Source organism: Amphiura filiformis, chromosome 20 (assembly GCF_039555335.1).
Source record: "Amphiura filiformis chromosome 20, Afil_fr2py, whole genome shotgun sequence".
In the NCBI taxonomy this organism is placed as follows: domain Eukaryota; kingdom Metazoa; phylum Echinodermata; class Ophiuroidea; order Amphilepidida; family Amphiuridae; genus Amphiura; species Amphiura filiformis.
In genome coordinates, this window is record NC_092647.1 from 59,170,258 (window position 1) to 59,191,792 (window position 21,535).

Consider the following 21,535-nt stretch of genomic DNA (forward strand, 5'->3'; position numbering starts at 1 on the left):
CTCTTAACCAGTTTTCTGAAATTGCAATCCAAAGGTATACCAAAAAGACTGAAAATGCACCTCAAATCTGCCACACATCGATGTACCCGCCTTTCAATTTTAGCCCCCGGCAGAAGTGCAGATGGTCTGTCATCTTTTCAGCTCGCAATTGCCACCATACCAGGACCAGCACTAAATTTGAGCCCTGCATTGATACACCCTCCTGTTACAAGCCTTGAAATAAGCAGGCGCTCCACCATTATTGCTCCTGGTCTTTGTAAGATCACAGATATGTGTTCCAATATCTGTGGTGAGATTCACATGAACCAGGAGCAATTTTGCAACAAATTGCTCCTGGTTCCAGTTTTGCAATTGATGCAGTAGTGTTGGTATGCTGTATTATATGCAGAAAAGGATTTACCAAAATTGCTCCTGTTTATTCAGAAATTGCTCCTGGTTCCTGTCCGCTTATTTCAAGGTTTGCTTGTTATCCCTTGAAAGAAGCTTTTGAGTTTTAATATTTCAGAATAGAAATAATGACTGAATTGAGATGTCACTTCGTGAAGTTTTAGTGCTTGCAGTGTCGTCATCATTACTATTTCAGTCAGTACATCGTTATCATCAGTCCGGATTATATTGATTGAAATGCCTCTTCCTTGAAGTTCCTTCGTAGATATTTTTATTAGGTCCTTATCATAACACTTGTCAGTTGTAGTGTCAGTTTAACATGAACTGTCCCGCACACACAAGGGTGCGAATGTTGATGTAACATTATGCCCTGTTTTTATTTCATTTGTACGTAGCCCATGGTGGCACACGCACTGCCTGTAAATCATCATGGTGGCTGTAAAAAATTGTTATTAGAATGGCAGTACATTAATTGAAACTTTCTAAACTGAGCCACGTATGATTTTAAGTGAATCATGTTTTTGAATCTCAGGGGGTATTACCCTTAGTAGTGATGATGATGTGATAAGTATACCCTTGAATCTTAAGGGGTTTTACCTGTGATAGTGATGATGGTTTTCACTGATTTGACAATTAGTTGTGAAACGCTCTAGATAATAATTTTATTAAAGACGTGTCTGAGAAAGAGATACTCGGAGAGAGAGAGAGAGAGAGAGAGTGAGAGGAAAAGGGAGCTCTTGCTGCCTTTGGAGATTGCAAACAATTTGAGAAAAAATGGATTTGTGTGAATCAAATTTCAATATGATGAGCTGAGTGCACATGAGTGAGGAGTCTGCCTCGGGTATCAATTCTTGCAAAGATAGTTTGAAAGATGATTGTGTGAATCATTTGAATATGATGAGGCACATTGTGGAATTTGTGGTGGGCATGTTTACAAGGCAGTCTCTTCTTCTTGTCTGTAGTCTCTAATCCACCCCATAGCATAATAGAAAAGTTTCTTGTACATGTAGCTGCTATTAGGCTTGTTCTTTCAAACATTACAAAATCCAAAGAAACACATTTTTGGTAAATATTTCATGGCATGGTATACATAAAGAAACTCCTCAATAAGATTTTATGTTCTTTTTTATAAAAGGCGTCAAAAACCGTGACGTTTCTAGTTTAGAAATGTTCTTGTCCACAACGTTTGAAGAAGAACCATAAAAAGTGATATAATGCAGAAATAAAGCATGTTTTTTAAATTTCAACTGAACTGATTTGCTTTGCATTTTTTAATGTTAATAATTTTAACAGAAATTTAACAAATGTGACAAATGGAGTAAAAAACAATAAAATACATAGGAAGGAAAATAGACATCAAAAAACTTGATAACTTGAGAACCAAGTATGCTAGACCTTTGGTGTTTTCAGTAAATGATAGCCTATTGTATGTAAATGTAATAATTACAGTAACTCAATTTTCAAAAATGCCTCCTTTGGCCCCCCATGGACCAGATCGTGTCACAAATAAGCTTTGAAATCACATTTTGGAGCATGTTTTGAACTTTTATCTGCATTTGTGTGGCTTTGCATGAGAAAACATATCTGACTGATCAAAAAGCATGTAAATTGTGCATGTATGTCTCCTGAGTTGTCAGACGGTGGTTTTGACTTTTTCTCCATACTGTTATCTCTTTCAGCTTGATGAAACCTATGATGATGAGGTATTTCTTGTTTCACATTTCTATGCTTGCTATATAGATGCATGGGAATGCCTCTTTGGAAAACTTTGTATGAAAGTCCTCTTTGAATTCAACGTTCATTTTGGTAGAAGTACAGCACTGTTGGTGCTCCGATATATACCGATGGCTCTTTACATCGTACCCTGGAGATGTAAGAAAGGGTATCAAGTATAATTATGAACATTTACATAGTGCTATCAGTTTTGTTTTAATTTCAATAAATAAATGATCATTATACAAATGTTCAGAAAGAGCCATCAAAACTATAGGACCAAACTCAACTATAAAATCTTTTAAGTCAACTTATATCCCAGCAAATACAAAATGTTTTACAGGAAATATTTAAATGTCATGTTTCAAAACATTTCAATAGCATTTCAGCCCCAAAGCCCTCCCCACCGGACACGCCACTGCTGATAGTTTTGAATATTGTACAAGATGTGCAAGTATAAATGGAAAACTGAAAAAGATCTTTCAGAAGGGTGTGAACTAACCGTTTTGAATAGTACAAAACACTATCACTTGAGTGGTTTCCTTCAGTGGCGTGTGCAGGTTTTTAAAAGTTGGTGGCACAGGTCTCGATTCCCCCTGACTGTTCTAAACCTTTCGGCTTGTTTTGCTCAATGTAATAGCTGATTCCCCGGTTTCCCCGATTGGATGAATTTCCCCTGACATACTGACAAAAGTGGTGGAGGGCATGCCAATACCCCCCCCTTTGTGCACGCCACTGGCTCTCTTTCAGCAGGGTGGAGGTGGGCAACACCAAAGGACACTTTTGACCAAACCATGCACGCATATAACCAGTCAATATTAGTGAATGCTGGTGTGCCCCCTCCCAAATATTATGAAATATAGCAATATTTGGCTATAAAATAAAAGCATTTTTGCTTGGGCTCCAAGTCATACAAGTAGATTACCTTATATCGACCTATTTCATAATCCTAATTTAATTATTTGCGGTTCATGTTGTGAATTTAAGATATAGTCTGATCAGCCCTGAATTGTATTGGAGGTGAAATGAAGGGAAATCAGAGCATTTGTCAAAGGAAGTGTGGCTCACAGTGCGTGGCAGTATTCCAATGGTCTGTGGTATGCGTAGGTAGCTATTGATCAGAGCTAGGCCTGCCTGATGGACGCATTATGACACACCTTGTGACCTTATAAGGAGTCTTCGTTGTGAGACTTCAGGGGAGTGGATTAGCTTATTAGTGGTTTTGTCCTAGCATTGTACCATAGAGGTCCCGGGTTTGAGCCATAAGTTTTTACAAGGGCCTTTATGTTTAGCTTCCAGTCAATACTTACTCTTGCAGGCTTTCCCTGGGGATTCCACATTTCCTCCTGTATCTAAAAGCAAAACTGTGAGAAGTCTTGCCTCCTCTTGCCCCCCCCCCCCCCCCAGATCCTGGCCACCCTGATATTTAAGATTTGTATGCCTTTTTGGTACTTTCTAGCCCAATTTTGACATTTTCATCATATTTCCTCCCTTGAAAGTTGCCCTGCTCCCACCCCCCCCCTTAACACACCCTCTGATAAAGTACTGACCCAAATGAATGTCAGGTAATACTCTGAATGATAAAGTGCTGAAAGCAAAAACTATCTTGAATCCACTACTGGGCAGTGAGGACTTTACTACTTGATTGAGAATTTTTCTTTGAAGGAAACTTGATGTGGTAAAGTGGACAACACCTTGCTCATCCTGTTGTGACTTAAATTTTTTCTTCAGGGATATAGTCAATGTAACCATGGTTACCAAACAAATAAACAAACAGTCTTCCTTTACTTCCTTGCATACATTGTTTTTTGACATTTTTACATTATTACTGATAATCATATTGGGCATTTTGCACACTGTGTGATTATTTAGGCTGTAAATCATTGCAAAGGTTTGATGTACAACACATGCTTTAATTGAGGAAATCAACATATTGAAATGCTATATTACAATTATTGTGATGATAGTTACAACAGATATCATATATCATGTTCTTTCCTGTAAAAAGTAGCTCATATCGCTCTACTTACAGCATCAGCTCCACACCGCCAGTCAGTGCTGATTCACCAGAACAAAATTCCCAGAAGTTGATCCGAACTAAATAAAGCTATGAGCGTGGATACCCTACCGACACCACACAAGCTGCTCTGGATCGAGTCCAATCAGTAGACAGGGATCTTGCTCTCCAACCATCCGGATCCAAATCTTCTGAAAGAGTTCCCTTGGTTCTCACTTATCATCCGCTTAATCTTCCTATTCGCAATATTATCTTCCGTAACTTTCGTGATACTTCTTGTGACGATTCCACATCCCAAGTTTTTAATCAACTCCCGGTGACCGCCTTCAGAAGGACAAGAACATTGGCGACCAGGTCGTCCAGCGCTTCACACCCCATCCAGCCATGTGACACCCCTGGTACTTTTTGCTGTGATAGGAGAAGGTGTAATACCTGTGCTCATGTCTCCAATGAAACTCACATCCCGGTCCCAATGGGGTTTTGACATCACCTCCCACTTCACATGCATCTCTCGCAATGTTGTTTATTGTATTCAATGTACAAACTGCCATATATTGTACATAGGGGAAACCAGCCGCCGATTAGCAGATCGTACTACAGAACATCTCCGCTCCATTTCAATCCACCTTCTCTTTGTAATGTTAGCCACTTCAGAGTTTCTGCTGTTATACAATCTCGCGGCTCCAATAAGGACAGACTCATTGCTGAACACCGCCTGATATTCAAACTCGCACTATGCAACCTCGTGGACTCAATATTAAGTTTTGTACATTCAATTTGTAATTTTCTTGTTCCACCCTGTTCACCCTGTATTTTTCTTAGTTGCTTAAGGGGTTTGTTTACATCAGCTTTCTGGTATAGATTTTTTCTTTTTGTTGTGTAATTGTACTTTAGTTTGTGATGCATTGTAGTGTAAGTTTTTTCTCTGGTTGGCCTCACACTTGTTAAAGGGTCCAACCCGAAACGTTGTGTTTATCTATACCTCTTGGTATATATATATTTTGCACTGTTTCTAACTTTAATCTCTACGACTAAATAAAGCTATATGCATGCACGGATTGCATGGTTTGTATATTGGTTGACAGTTGGACAATTTTTTGCAGGATGTAAATGTACAAATATTGGGACTACCCGATCATCACATCTGAGCTTATTGCAGATTTGAAGGAATACTCACCACATGCACATAAATTTAGTAGTAGATTCCCAACTAGGATTTCTACAATGTTTCCAAAAGACTTTTCACCTCAGAACCCTGTCTTGCACTAGCCAGGTTGTTGATGAAAAGTGTGGCTTGTAATGAAAGCATTTAGAAACACTTCATGCTACAGAAGTAAAAACACTGATTGCATTACAAATTAGGAACCGGTGCTGGTGGTGTGCATCATCTCATACAGATGTCACTTGTACTGTCAATTAGAGGTGTAAACAACATGGTGAATGATGGATATCAACTGGTGTGTTGAATTGATTTACATCATACATGTCAAAAGCCAAAGTCATTATCAATGTTCTTCTAGAGAACACAAAATCATAAATGAATGTGTGAAGGGCCAGCAGGGCAGAACACTAAATACTACACCAGACAAAAACGTACAGCACAAAACATCCAACATACTCTTGCACAATCATACAAGCCTTGATTTACACACAAAATCACTGGTCGGGCCAGCATCACACCCATGGTTGCTATCCCTGGTCTTGTCCTCAGTGCCAAGGAGTCAGTGGTTCAAAACCAGACTGCAGCAAACAACTTTTCTCTTCACCTTCTCTCTTTCTTCCTTCCTTCCCTTCCCTTTGCTAAATGGGAATTTGTCAAAGGAAGTGTGGGAATGGAGTTTTAATTATAATCTCTTTTTCCCCTTCTTTGAGGCCTTGGTTAAAATACTTTTGCTAGGGTGATTTGATGGACGGCAGCAGTGAAGAGAAGTGTAATAATATAATATCTGCAAATAATTAGGTTTTATCAATATGAAACTTATATTTTATCAAGTTTCATGACAGTAAATTCAATATTTCAAATGATTTCTAAAATGTGAACCTTTGCTCTTACAAAAATTGCTTGCATCAAAGAGTGAACCCTAAAAGAAAGGACTTTGGGGGAGGGGGGCTATTTTGAACAGTTTTTAAACATGAAAAGTGGTCCCTTTGATAAATTTCATTTCAAATTAAGATCTTCTTGGAAAATTCTACCTGGTAAAGTAAACCATAATTGGGCCCCTTGCATACAGGCCTACCCCCTTGCTCATCATATTACACAATATTTGAAGGTGGTAAATAAGGATGAGTGTGTTTTTAATGTGGTTTTGATTGTTTCCTGTGATTTAAGCTTAATCATTTGAATGTCAGAATCTGCCAACTGCTTAGTGTCAACCAAGTGGGATGACAGGCACCAAATTTTCTCAGTTTTAGCCATTTAACATAACAACTGCAGTGTCAGTTTCTTAATATTAATATATTGATCCCAATATAGGAAATGAGCCCAGGCCAAGGAAGCCAATATTGCATTCATATTTCCATAGGTATTGAAGTTCTTGAGTTAAGGCCAATAATTATATCAAAACAAAAGTTAAGGGCCTTTTTTCCCCTCCCGAGAAAAATCATGCACATTGGGTGTAATTTGTAAAATAACACCCCTTACATAAAGCCTTGTATACTTCCTTTAGAGAACTCATACCACTCCTTTTGTGTGTCAGCTTTGTTTGTATCAAAATTTGAATTCAAACACTGTGTCATGCTCCCCCGACCTGTCTTAAAGGGATTATCAGATTACAGGGTGCAGCTCCTCAGCATTTGTATTCTAATAAATCCCCTAATCATGGAATCAGATCCCCAATACACTGTGGTGGGGTGAGCCAAGTGATGTTAACTGTCTTGCCCAAGTGCACAACACATTGACTCTGCAGGGGTTTGTACTTGCCATCACAAGCTACCTCACGAGTAGGAGTAAAATTAGCTTCTCTATAGCTACAACATCATGTCCTCTTTGAAGCTCAACAATGATTATTCTTTTTTGTTTGAAATATAAGCAAAAATAACTAGAATATAAAATATGCGCTGTTTTTGATCATACTAGTTCCATAAGTAGAAGGGTGTCATTTAAAGCCTGCATTTAGGGCAGATGTTGGTGGCCTTAACACTTCCTACGACCAAGGGCAGCCATTTTGAAAAATTGGGTGTTTTTTGGGTGCTTTTATAATAGCTGCCTTTTATTGATTTGTGTAAATAAAATTCTCTAAATTGCGTCGATTTTGTGTTGATTTTATATTATTTACTCAAATGTATTAGAATATTATTTGTACTATTGTTATTGAATAAAAATGCAAATAAAATATAAAAATTGATCAGTTGGAGCAATTGTTATTATTTTTTTTGAGTATTTCACTGTCAATTTATGGAAGCCAATTTTTTTCAATAAAATAAAAACACTGAATGTAAAGCTATGCATGCATGCATGCATCAGTACATGTATGTAGTGTATTGAATACCTGTATCTATTTATATAATTGAATTTATATGAAAATATCAAAACAAAAATAAAAACCCAAAACAAACTTACATACAGGGTTACGTAGCATGCATGATCACTGCCTACTGCAAAACGCCGCTGCCCTGATGTTTTTTGTATGGTTGGCAGCGGAGCAACGGGCAGTTCCTGGAGAATTTGTACACTCACAAGAACCGTCTGTTACCCCACGGCCACCAAATTTTTGGGGCCTCATTCTGGAAGATTTATGCTGATGCAGGTGCAAGAGAAGTTTGGTTTGGTTTGAAGAGGTGGAAGGATGGATGGATGAAGTGGATGGATGGAAGATGTGGAATTAGTTTCCATCACTGCTCATGCTCAGGCTCAGGCTCTGCTTGGGTACGTTGCTTTGGGGCTCGGAGCAGTTGGTAGTCGTCCATAGTGTGGTAGCGGTCAAAACACTGCTCCAGACAGAGATATGGTTGACCGGGGCAGGTACTGCAGCGATATGAGGACTGTACTCTCCGTGTCGCCATATCTCGTGTGCAAGCTATGCACACACGCCTGCTGGGAGCGTGCTCAATAAAATGCGCACCTTCAAGCCTTCCAAGATTGGGCTGAAAAGCCCGGCGTCTTGGGCGCTGACCTGCCTCTGCGTTCCTATGGACATCAATATTATTTGCTTGAAGGTATGGCGCTAGTAACTGATCAATAAGTCGCTCTCGAAAGCGACTCGCAGCAATCTTAGTTCTAGAATGCTTCTCCAGGAGAACCCTGGCATTGATCAGCGTGATATCCAATATGTAATTGAATACCTTGATATACCACTTGCGTGACCTATGCGGGTACACATTGTACGACGTAAGCTGGTCAAGACCATCGACCCCTCGCATTAGCTTGTTGTACGCACATGTCAATGATGGTATGCGCCTGCGAATCATACCGTCATCATCAGCCAAGTATCTATTGCGCTCGTTGGCGATGCACGCGCCACGCGTTCTTCCGTATCAGTACCATGCACTGTACTAAGCATGCGCACATCATTGCGATCCTTGAAAGACACAGCAAGGATTGGATCCTTGAACACAAACTTGGGTTCTGGTTGTGGCCGTGCTTTCAGCGCTTCAGGCATACCTCTCACGATTCTTTTGCGCTGTACCGACAATCCCTATTTTCAACTGCATCAATTTTGTGGCCAAAGTGGGACTAGTATAAAAACTGTCGGTATAAAGAATTGTCCCTTCTGGCATGCCGGCAACCAGTTTTAGTACAACACTACAGCCTTGCCCCAGATCTCGATTATAGTCGTAGAAACGACCAGTGTAGATGTCGTATTTGATGCAGTAACATGTAGAGGCATCGCAGAGCGCAAAACCTTTCACACCATGATGATATCGATGATGCTTAGATTTGATGTACTGCCGAAATTTCACTCTGCCGCGAAAGGGTATCATGCTTTCATCGAGTGAGCAAGCTTTGGCGGGTTCGACAGCTGTCCTCCAATTTTCAACCACATTATCGATTAGTGGCTGAATCTTGAAGAGTGGGTTGTATGCGGATCGTCAACACCCACTTGGTCTTCATTATTTACAAAATGAAAACACATTGCCAGCACCTCATACCGACGTTTCGACATTACGCGCACATAATTTGGAGTGTCGGTAAGCCAAAAAGAGGATCGTGACGAGAAATAATCAGCGGCCTGATTTCTGGGGGACAGGCCCATTGCAATACGCAATGCAATGAAAGCTCTCATCTCAATGGCATTTGTTGCCACCCATGACTTTATGCGTGCATTATCAGGCAAATTTGGCATAGCCCTCCACTGCTCTGCGTACAGATTGGTCTGTAACACCATGATACCTATCATATCATCAGTGAAAAATTCACTGAAAATATCTAATTCAGTGGGTGCCGCATATTGCATCGTTGGTCGCAATACATACGCCCGTAGCGTGCTGTGGTATATCACGTCGCCGTATTATTTCATGCTCGCGATCGTCTGCTGCGCAATCAAACCAAGGGGCTTCAATAGCTTCGCGTGATCAACCGAGTCATCACTATCCGATGCTTGTTCATCGCTGTCCACAGCTATTTCAGGCTCAGAATCGCTCCCAAAGTTGCCACGAAGTTCATCCTCACCAAAACCTTCAAAATCATAGTCACCATCATCAATATCGTCTTGAAAAAGACGGTTTAGTGCTTCGATCTTCACGCTGCGCCGCCATATTTTGTGAATCAATTCCAGAGATAAAATTTGACAAAACGGGCGGCGGCGTTTCTAGATATTTTTGTTTGATCAGCACGCGATCCAAGGACATTTGTTTGTTTGATTATTGACATGCTTTACTTTGCCCCTGATTTTCAAGAGATTGAGGCTATCCAGGGCTCTCGTGCTATAAATAGCAATTAGGGAAAAATAAATTTAAAAAAAAAAACGGGATCAAAACATCGTCAGAGACCGACGAAACAGCTGTTTCAAATTAGGTGTATTTTGAACGCGATTTTTTGGAATTTTAAAAAATTTTATGAATGATTTATCGTACTGACATTAGCACAGAGGGCAGGAAAAATTATTTTGACGTCACATGACCCAAGTGATTCACTTCTGAATCACTTTGTCGTAGGAAGTGTTAACACAAAAAGTTAGAAAATAGCGTATAATCACCTTTTACATCTGAACTCTTCTTATTTGTGTGATTTTTACAACGCAGCTTCTCAGAATTAATTTGAGAGGTTAGTCAAGATGGTCCTATCTGTAATAGCTGCCATAGACATTTGATAATTTTTGCAATTACCTGCATTCTATATTGTACAATCTGTATTGTACACATCTCAAGATATGACACCTGGCAGCTATCGTGTGCCATGCATTCCATGTGACTTGATGATGCAATCAGCCTAAGTCATATATACCCAGCCTAACCTCGGTTGCTACAGGTCGGTGATTGTGTGCGTGGCATGCGAGGGGTTCCGGGTTCGAATCCCGGGGGTACCAAGTGACTTCAATTTCATAACTTTAGCAGGCATATGCTAGATCTTTGGTGTTTTCATTATATGATAGCCTAAAGTTTGCGTAAAACTGGTTGAGTTTTGTCAGCATTAGGCTAGCTCCCCAATTCAGCTGTTGATGCCTAGATAGATATGTTTGACATTAAAAAAATAAGTGGCCAGAATGGCACCATACATGATATGACTACAATGTTTCAGCCAGATATATTCAATTAGCAGGCCTCAAGACAATTAATTAATGAATTAATAAGGTTATAAACAAGGACTATATTAGTAATAAATAGATCAATCCTTGATCAAATTAAAAAAATAATGTTTGCATTTATTCAGTGCCTTTCACGTCACGTGTATCAACACACTTTACATTTATTCCGCTGAACATTGTTAGAATATGTCGGCTGCATACAATTTCCAATGCATGCTCATACTTTTGGATCGCGCTCAATGGACAATATTCATATTATAGCTCCCCATTTCACCCTAGGTAAAGAGAGTCAAGTGAAGTAAAGTACTTTGCCCAAGTGCACAACACGGTGACACCACCGGGGCTCGGACTCGCAATCTTCTGATTGCAAGGCAGAGCATGTACTGTGAAGATTGAATTGGCCTTTTTATTTATTTATTTTGTTTATTTATTACACTTTCATGGCTGTGTTTACATTGATGGATGTAACCCTGGTGGGACTTGGTCAGCTCAAGCACAGATCCTGGCCCAAGTTACCAGGAGTAGCGGTAGGCGATCCCAGGAGTAGTAGCAGTGTGAAAAATGTTTATGTGTGCTGGCTGCTCTAGGTAAACATGGTAAAGATTAAAATGTGTTCATCCTATCAACCCAGAGAACTAAGTATAATAATTTCCATCGCTATGTGACTTTGTATAATTATTTTTTTTAAATTCAGTTCTGATGCCTTCTTAGGAATGCAACGAACACTATTCAAACCTAATACCTATAGATTAAAATCGCCCGCTCTTCTCCAGTGTGCCTCTGTGGCTCAATTGGCTAGAGCGTCGTGCTAGTAATACAAAGGTCGCCGGTTCGAATCCAGCCAGATGCATTGGGTTTTTTTTTTCAACTTTTATGTGCGCTGGCTGCTCTGGGTAAAGATTAAAATGTGTTCATCCTATCAACCCAGAGAACTAATGATATAATTTTCACCTGCAGCAGAGTCTAGCTCAAAGAATAGACTCTATCACAGCTTAAACTTCTGTAGCGTATGAACATTTTGCACTAACAGACTGTGAAGGAAACTAGATTATGAAGGTGTAACCATTGTGACTCAGTAGACATCAGCTGCCAGTACTTGAAGATGGGATATGAAATAAGTAATGGCCACTTATATCATTAGCACCTGAGTCCTGTTTGTTTGTGGTCTTTCAGTGTCCCATTTTTCCCAAAAGTAAAATATCTAGAAAGTGTCAAGAAGAGCTTTATAATGAATTAAGTTTCATTAATATGGGTGTCAGAAGTGTGAAAAAGGCAATTTGGTGTTGATGGCCACAACCAAACAATAAAATAAAAGTGGAAGAATTTGTTCAAGTAAAAGACGCTTTTTTAAACTGGAATTGTCAATTACTGATAATGACCAACATGATTTTAAACAAATTTGGCCTATTAAGAAAATTTGATTTTCTTCCACTCATAGGCAAATTAAGTAAGATATCGGTAAAAATAATTTTGAAATATGCCCCAAATTAGCATTCAATTTCTTTTGTTACTCTATTGTTTCTAAAATTACATGGACGTTTATTTCTTAAAAACCGGAAGTCCAACTTTTATTGAGTTTTCGCTATTTTGTAATTCTGGTAATAGACAGATATTGTCTTGTGAAAAACTGAAACTTGGTTTTAGATGACAAGTAACCCTTTTGCCTGCACGAACACGTTATTTTTGCAAGAGCCATCAACTTTGGCTCCATTAATTGTCATTGAGGATTTAAGGGTATTAAACTTGTCCCTTTTGTCATCATTTTGGGTAAAGTACAATGTGTTGAGGGTAATTTGAGAAGACTTCATTCAGCTGTTATTTGGCCTGTAGGAAAGTAAGCACGCTTTTAGGGAGTTCCTTTGGTGTGTTTCAAAGGTTTGTTATTTATCGTGGATAGGAATATTTTCCGGAAAAACATGATTTTCCAACTCTTGGCAGAGGTATGTTGATTTCCAATTTTTTTTTTTTCAACAATTTATTCATTTATTGTTGTTGTTTTAGTATTTAATTTGTCGTTGATTTAATATTGTTTTTGCTGCCTCGTTTGCAGCAGCAATCACCAATCAGTAATTTCGCATGTTTTAGGCATAGACCGCAAGGTGCAAGCGCGCTCTCTACACCATGGTATTCCCCTGCACATCAGGTGTAGAAAATAACAAGCACAAGTATACAAAATACAAAACGGTTCAAGATCATATGGCTTTAAAATCACCTTTTGCAGGATTAATTATCAGACTATACTCACTCCTTATGTTCATTTGTTTAGTTCCAAGTCAAGTTCCATTTCTAAAGGTCCATTTATACCCGGGGGCACTCAACTTAAATTTTGGTAGGGGTGTGCGGCGCGGAGCTAAGAACTGATTTTCGGGCAAAATAGGGGCTTGAAGAACTGAAATTAGGGCCAAATTATAGGCTGTTGAGCTAACAATTTCTAAATTATTTCCAAATTTGAGCTTAAAGAGCTACAATTGTCAGAGTTTGAAGCTCAAAGAACTGGAGCAGATCCAAATGTGGGGCTTAAGGAACTGCCGGAGGGCCTGAAAAAGGGACCCTTGGGCGCCGCACATACCCGTACCACCTTAACATGTGAGTGCCCCCCCCCCCCGGGCATTTATACTGTGCCGCAATTGCATTGTGATGTGGTGCAATGCCGCATCACATTGTACTGAAAAATACTGCATTGCGATATCGCAATAAAGTTACATACATTTTAACTTGGAAATGTGACGAGTTGCAGCAAAAGTAATCGATATACATCGGCAACACACCGCAAAGCAATTGCGGCATAGTATGAACGGACCTTTAGTCAATTTCCAGCAATATTTTGTATTGGGAGTGTGGGGCAGCAGTCAACATTTAAATTGAAATTTATTTTCCACTAAAGATCGTGGAGGTATGTTGCAGTTACATATAAATATAATATACATTACATCATGAAAGCCATATTACATTACCTATGATCATGATCTTGTCCAGGATCTGGTAATAGTACTTGTATTAACCTCTTGAGTCCTTGACAATCTCCTTGTCAAACCATGGACTGTAGAAATAAATATTTCTACAGTCCATGGTCAAACCAAGAAAAATGTTTATCTAGAAGTAAATGTGCAATGAAATCTAATCATTTGAAGAGGGTTTTTTTCTCTCCACAATCTATAGTTACATACTTGACCTGTAAGATCCATTGCACATTTTATATTAATTTCAAAGTTTTATTTCCTGTGTTCCTTTACCAGGAATCATAAAAACAAGATGCTGTTATTACTACTTTGTAAGTTAAGCCCGATCCTGACTCATGCTGCGATGCTATAAAAACTGTAATCTGAGCCAGGTTTTTACGAGCTCAGCGGTGAAAATTCTCATCGCGCGATCGAAATTTCGGTCCGCGATGGAGTTGAACATTCGCGTCGCGCTGCGATATCGCAGCTGTGCACCCTTCTGATTGGCTGCTGGAAAATCAAGGTCGGTAGAATGACCTTAAAAGGAGATGCAGACCCCACATGCTTTTAAAACATTGCGCGATGGAATTAAAATGCGAAGTGGAGTCAGGATCTGGCTTAATACAGCAAACCTCAGCAGAGTGATTTCATGAACGACCCATGCATTTGGTGAACAATATCTTGCTCCATTGTGCAATAAATACTATGAAGGATTAAGGAATTGCTTATAATTAGTTTTGCATCATTCAAATAGGTTTGTGACTGGGGTAAAAATAATGGTGATAATGATATCTCTGAGTGAAACCGGGTCTCCAGAATGTCACAAATTGCTCACATATACATAAACCTGTCTTTTATCTGATCACTAGAATATTTGATGTTCATTTTAAGGGATTCACTGCTGAATTTGTGAATCCCTCTTCTTCATTGACTTTTGATTTCCTTGATTCGTGGGGGGGGGGGCACTCCCAATTTGAAGCCATTTAGAACTAGAAATTCAATTTTATTTTTGAGGCTTCTTTTGGCTCTCACCACATTTGGTAATATGCTTGTTGGGTGTGTGTATGTAGCATGGTGTAGTCGTAGGCCTAGTACATGCACTTGATTTTAGAATAAGGAGAGTTTTTTGTATTAATTTTTGCTAAATAAAAAAATTGTGACAGACGATAGGCAGGTCCAGCACTACTTGGACATGTCTGTCGTCTGCTACATAGTAGCCGCAGCCTGTGGCCCTAACGAGCGCGAAGTGCGAGAAGCCAAGGCGAAGCTTGGTTGCTGATGTAACCTCTCTGGATAGTATACTTAAAGCAACAGAGTCCAAAAGTAGTGCTACGTAAAGGATAGTAAAAAACAAAATTCCTATTATACATGTATTGTTCTTTTTTTTTTTTCTTAGTAATTGGAAAGCATCCTAATTGAGGCCATGACAGGTATTAGTGGTTTGGTTTTATTGAATCTGTTGTCATGACAAGGATTAAACATTTAAAGTCATACATGTATACAAATTAACCATTTTCTTAATTGAATTGAATCTTATTGCATAACACATATAAAGTTCCAACTCAAAAGAATATAAGAAGATCGCACTGACAATTAATTAACCTGTCATTTTACTTTATTGGTAAGGACATAACCAAATTAGTCACATCAAACAAGTGTTAGGTGGATTTACAACTCGCTAAAACAGGGTTGCCATGTATATGCCGTATACACCCAATTGAGCCACTTCATATGCTAAAATTGGCTAGTACTTTTGCGAGTAAGACTGGGAAGAATGTGGAATGCAAGAGCTCCCTCCAGAAAACTATTGGTATTCAGAAGAAAATTGTTTCTTCCCCTTAAAGAAATATATCAGAAATTGTGGAAATATTACTATTTTTACATGAAATTTGATGATCTTCCCACAATATCTTTCTTTAAAAATGACTGATCTTTACATTTTTGAGCCTTTTGCAAGCTGAATTGCCTTCTTGTTTTAGAATCACTGTATTGATCAGTCATAATAGTGGCTTATTGGATGCCACTGGCCACCTTGATGCATTGATTTTACACCTTTGGTCAGACAAAATTCTGGCAACCATGCTAAGATACCAGGCAAGGTATACATTGTAGTCACTCAGAGTCCAGGGATCTTGGAGAGTAGCCATACTTTGGTGGATCTTCTTTATATTTTGTTGACGTTTCTTGTGGATTTGATATCATAATGGTGGTTGTTGGATCTCTAGTAGCCTCATGGTCAAAGGTGCCGGGTAGTGGATTAACACCGCAGATTGGACAGACTATACAGATGGAACCAGAAGTAATGATAAAATGGTTTTAATTTAATGTCTGTACTATAGTGCAATATGTTGATACCCACATCATACTACAATTCTATCGCAGTGTTGGAGGGACAAATCACTGGTATTCAAAAGCAGGTAGCAATTCTGCAAATGCTGTCGCCGATCCAGTTGGATGAAAAACTTGCAATTGAGTTGGACTGGTATTAATATGATGTTGGGCATGCTAGCCACTCCTGCTAGACACAGAGATTCCAGTTTTCCAGAAATTTCTGGAATTCCAGAAGTGCGTAAAAAGAAAAAAAATCCTGGAAATGTAAAAATGTTTATATTTCCGGCATTGGATGATGAAATGTTTCTAAGAAGGCTGGTATTTAGCAAAAAAGAACTCTTTTTTTGTTGTGTATGTGTGTGTGTGTGTGTGTGGGGGGGGTGATATCCCTTTAACCTGTGTCATAGCTTATTCCCCGGTTTTGCATTATATTTTTTTTCACAATTTCTACAGTTCAGAAAATTTGGACAGACCCCACTGGCATCTCTGGATACATCAGCTAGTCGCTTTTCTGATACTGCTTTGTATGATACAGCTATAAGTTGAGCTGGGAAAATAATCGCACTGCCGAATCAGTGCCTTTTGCATCTGCATCTTGTGCCAATCTGAAACTTAGTAAACAAATGCTAATCACTTAATTACATTTCTTTGTTTTTGCAGGAGATGCCCATGTTTAAAGGAGTGCGGTACTCCAAGTATCGGCACGTATACGGGAAGCCTTTTCGTAAAGAGAAATGCTACGATGGAGTGCCTATCAGTAAGAATGCACATGAGTCCAATTTCTGTTGCATCAATCTCAAATATGTGGCCATCATCACAGAGTCTGCAGGTGGAGGCTCCTTTGTTGTCATTCCTATTGAAAGAGTAAGTTGATTGGTTTGTTAAGGAATTGGATATTAACATTTGCTAAGTATTTTTTGTGGGAACTGAGAGTACATCAGACATATCACATACAAGGAATGTCCTTCTAATATCAAATAATTTAGATTTTTTTAAAATTTGCAATATAGTACAAATTTTATGGCAAATTATTAAAATTTGATATTTTAAAAACTTGTGATATTTAACAGTCTTCAAAGTAAACCTTATAAATCTAATGATATGTACTTTTAGTGTATGTAGCTAGGATGAAAAGAAGACAATCAACTTCATATTGAAGATATACATTTTCCCCCCAAAAGACCTAAATATTTTTGGTGTTTTGGGGGAAAAAATCCATATCTTCAGTACGAATGTCAGATTTACATATGATGGACGACTTTTCATCCCAGCTACATATCATTTGATTTATACAATTTACTTTGTGACTGTTCAATTCAAAAAAATTGACAGTTCTAAACTTGTCCGATGGAGAACCCGCTAAAAACCACTAATTGACATTCCTCGTATTCACATTTGCAATTCTATATGTCTGATGTGCTCTCAGGCCCCATAAAAAATACTTGAAAATGTCGTTATCCGAGCTCTTGCATTTCAACTTTTTTGTTTGTCTTTTTGTTGCGGTGTTATTTTTGTGTGTGTGTGTGTGTTATTTATTTTTCATGCTCTTGGCAATGTCATTGGATGTGCTCCTCCATACATGTATTGTATGTCCTGCTCAAACTAGTGAAAATCCTATACATGTAGTCTGTCTCGTCACAGATTGAGAGTATCAACATGTTGGATATCTCAGTGGCAGATTCGAATCATGTGCACTAACCTAATCCAAGGGGGAATATTCACATGTGTAGAAGGGCGATCTATCCGTACACTGTCAACATTTCCATGAAAACGCACTGATTCGAATATGCCACTGCGAAATTCAACATGGCGTTACTCTCAACTTGAGGCAAGACACACTAGTGTAGCATGGGATACATTCATCCAAGAAAAGCCCTGGGTGTATGAGATAGGGGATGACCAAATTGGCCAGCTCCTTGAAATAACTACTGAGAACTGACAGCCCATGAATGTTACAGAGCTTTGGCTGACATCTTAAGTACTGCCAGCCCATGAATGTTACTGAGCTTTGGCTGGCAGCTTATTTACTGACAGCCCATGAATGTTACTGAGCTTTGGCTGGCAGCTTATTTACTGACAATATCAAACCCTGGTTTGCAAGTGGTCTGACTTTTAAGAAATAAAGATGACCAGGGCTAGTGTAGCATGGGCTACATTCATCCAAGGAAGCCCTTGGTTAGGTTTATGGGATGTGGTAGTGAACTAGGGATGCTGCCCAAACTGGCCAAACAGCCCCATTCCTGGGAATAATTAAATTACTGAATAGTGACGGAACATGAATGTTACTGAGCATGGGCAAACAGCGTTTAATGACTCATAAAACCCTGGTTCGCAACTTTTAAGAAATGAGGTCACACTTAAGAAATGGTTGACTTTTCAAAAACGAGGTCACATAAAAAAAATTCTGGGGTCTCTGACTTAATGCATCTGGATTTGTGAATCATTATTTGCAAATTGCTGCAAGCTGTAAGTCTTAAATGGTCTTGTCAACAGGTACAAAATTGGTATCATTAAGTCAGTTGAAATAATTAGTATTTTAGTACAGATGTCTTTTAAACCTATTCCCCCAACCAACCCAGGTCTCACTAAACCTCACTATTAAAACCACTGCTCGTGCATGCATTCCAGGCGATGCGATGACACAATCAGCCTAAGTCATATACAATGTATACCCAGGGAATCACTGGCCACAGTTCCTGAGCAGCGTAACCCCTGTGGATACAGGCCGGTGACTGCATGCAAGGGGTCCGAGGTTCGAAGTGACTTCTTTGTTCATCTTTTCTCCTTGTTTCTTCATTCCTTTCTGATAGCAAAAAGCCATGGGTACGGTTAGGGTTAGACAAAACATTCAAAAAGTTTCAAAATAGCACATTTTTGTCCATATAAAAGGGTGCTGTTAAACCAATAGGCGTATAAAATAAACACTGTGTTGGACAAAAGTCTTTAAACATTGCAAAGGTTATAGGGTTCATTAGATGAGAGACGGACTATATGGACCTAAATTATAGGGGACATTGGGTGTGAATATGACCTCTTTTTGCCAATTTTACCACTTTTTATTGTTAATATTTTTGGAAAATCACAATAATGAATTCAAGTCAACTTTCATCAGACTAATAGTGTTAGATTAAATTTACACTATACTTTACAAATTCCTAGGTAGCACATATTTTCTTATTATTTTCTTTCTCAAATTGCAAAAAATTGGTAAATCAGATTTTGCATCTGAACACTTCAATTTCCAAATTCCTTGCATAACAGGATTAAGGGGGTACTACACCCCTGGCCAATTTTGTGCTATTTTTGCATTTTCTCAAAAATTATAGCGCATTGGTGTAAGTAAGATATGTATATTATAGGGGCAAGGACTACAACTACTGCACTGAAAATTCAGCACCTCGAGGCAAGTAGTTATTGATTTATTGATCAAATATTGGTTTTCCCTCATATTTGACTGTAACTCCACAACTGTTGTCTGTGCTGAAATAAAATGTCCAGTGCAGTAGTTGTAGTCCTTGCCACTATAATACAGGGTGTCCCATAAAAAATTACCGGGCGAATGAATTTGGACGCAAGTCGAGAAATAGACATCAGAATCCAAAAAACTAAACATCAGCGTGTATAGCCCATCTTATTTTGCATCGTATATGCCCATTTTATTTGAATCGGTTGACTGATAGCGAAGAAATGAGCGATTACATAACGCATGCGTCAGTTCACTTCGTTCCAAGTTTGAAAGAAAGATCATTCAACACAATGCGCACTAGTGGTAAAACTGTCAATGGGCTTCATATTTTGTTCTGTGAAATCCTTTTCATTCTTTTTAAACAATCTGTTTCTTGCAAAACATTTAATTAGGTTTTGTTCAAATTTGAAAACCTCCACGATATTGAAAATGAAAGCTTGCATGTAAGATGATGCTCGGTACTTGTAAATATATTTTTTCGTTAATGTTGATATAAATGTTGCATAAAGAATTATTGTACAAAGAATTCCAGCTGGCTTAAGAAATTTCTCACACACATTTTTGGAATATTTCCAAGAAATTGTAATGCAAAGCTTAAATCTTTTAAAACGTCAACATTAATGTTGCATGGTATCAAAAATCACACGTAAAGCTGTAAGCACTTGATCATTGTCATCCTTGGCTCAAATGTTCTACTTTCAAAAGTTAAAATATAACATATTTGCACAACATAAAGAATTAAAGTTGGAAAGCTTCCAATTGCAGAAATCAAAATTTTCTCCGACAAACTGTTATTCACCTTCAGTAAAAGCATGAATGACATAACACCGTCGGATTATAAAATAGATAATGTGGACTTAATTTACTGAGATACACAAACTTTAGGAAACGGTGAGCGAGTACATGAAAAAAAGCGCCTTTTGATCAAACTTGGAATGAACTGCATTGATGCACGCATTATGTTATCGTTCATTTCTTCAAAACCAGTTAACCGAATTAAACAAAATTTTTGTATGTGATGCACAACAAAATAAGCTATGCGCTACATTTTAAATTTTTTGATTCTGATGTCTATTTCTTGACTTACGGTCAATTATGTTTGCTCGGTAATTTTTTCTGGGACACCCTGTATACACATCTTACTTGTCACCATTGCACTATATTTTTTGAGAAAAATGCAAAAATAGGCACACAATTGGGCAGGGGTGTAGTACCCCCTAGTACCCCCTTAAATTAAGGGACTTGATATGAACAAAGACACAAACCAAGCCTTGAAATAAGCAGGCGCCAGGAGCAAATTTGCTCTCGTAAAGCCACCAATTGCTCCTGGTCCTTGTAAAATTAACATGAACCAGGAGCAATTTTCTGAAACAAATTGCTCCCGGTTCCAGTTTTGAATTTGCAGTCAGTGCTGGTGTGCTGTATAATGTAGTAAAATGATTTAATATTTGAAAATTGCTCCTGTTTCTTCAGAAATTGCTCCTGGTTCTTGTAAAATCCCAGTGAACCAGGAGCAATGTTCAAAAACAAATTGCTCCTGGTTATAGTACACTTGACACAAACGGAAAGTTAGTCACCTTTCTGTTTCCATCACTTTGCCGTCTATCATATCACAGGCAGAGTAGGATTATGGGGGGTTACTGTCAGGAAAGAAGATCCAGTGTGATGGTTTCAGAAACGTGTACAATTTCGGGTGTCATGACGATGAGTACGTGCTGACAGATATGAAATAGCCATTAGTGTTAAGCCTATTTGATATACTGACTTTATGGTTGAGGCACACAGATCTTAGATAACGGGCTTACTCTTCAGTACAGTGGACGGCACCAGAGATTGCATGCAGTGATCAATTGATACCCGATAACAAGTGAACAACAAATCACATGTGTATCATCCCGGGGGGGGGGGGTGGCACTCACATGTTAAGGTGGTACAGGTATGTGCGGCGGTCAAGGGTCCCTTTTTCAGGCTCTCCGGCAGTTCCTTAAGCCCCACATTT

General features: G+C 38.7%; 1 protein-coding gene across 3 annotated transcripts in view; it reads left to right on the forward strand.

Moving 5' to 3' along the window:
* LOC140142453 (coronin-2B-like) overlaps positions 1-21,535 on the forward strand; it is a 116,381-nt gene that overhangs the window by 44,155 nt on the left and 50,691 nt on the right. For 2 of the 3 annotated variants that reach the window (XM_072164436.1, XM_072164435.1), the window contains exon 2: positions 16,731-16,934. In XM_072164436.1, coding sequence (XP_072020537.1) covers positions 16,734-16,934 — 201 coding nt within the window. In that variant the 5' untranslated portion in view covers positions 16,731-16,733. Of the gene's footprint in view, positions 1-15,875; positions 16,039-16,730; positions 16,935-21,535 lie in introns of those variants that run through there. The other variant, XM_072164433.1, reaches the window with a different exon arrangement.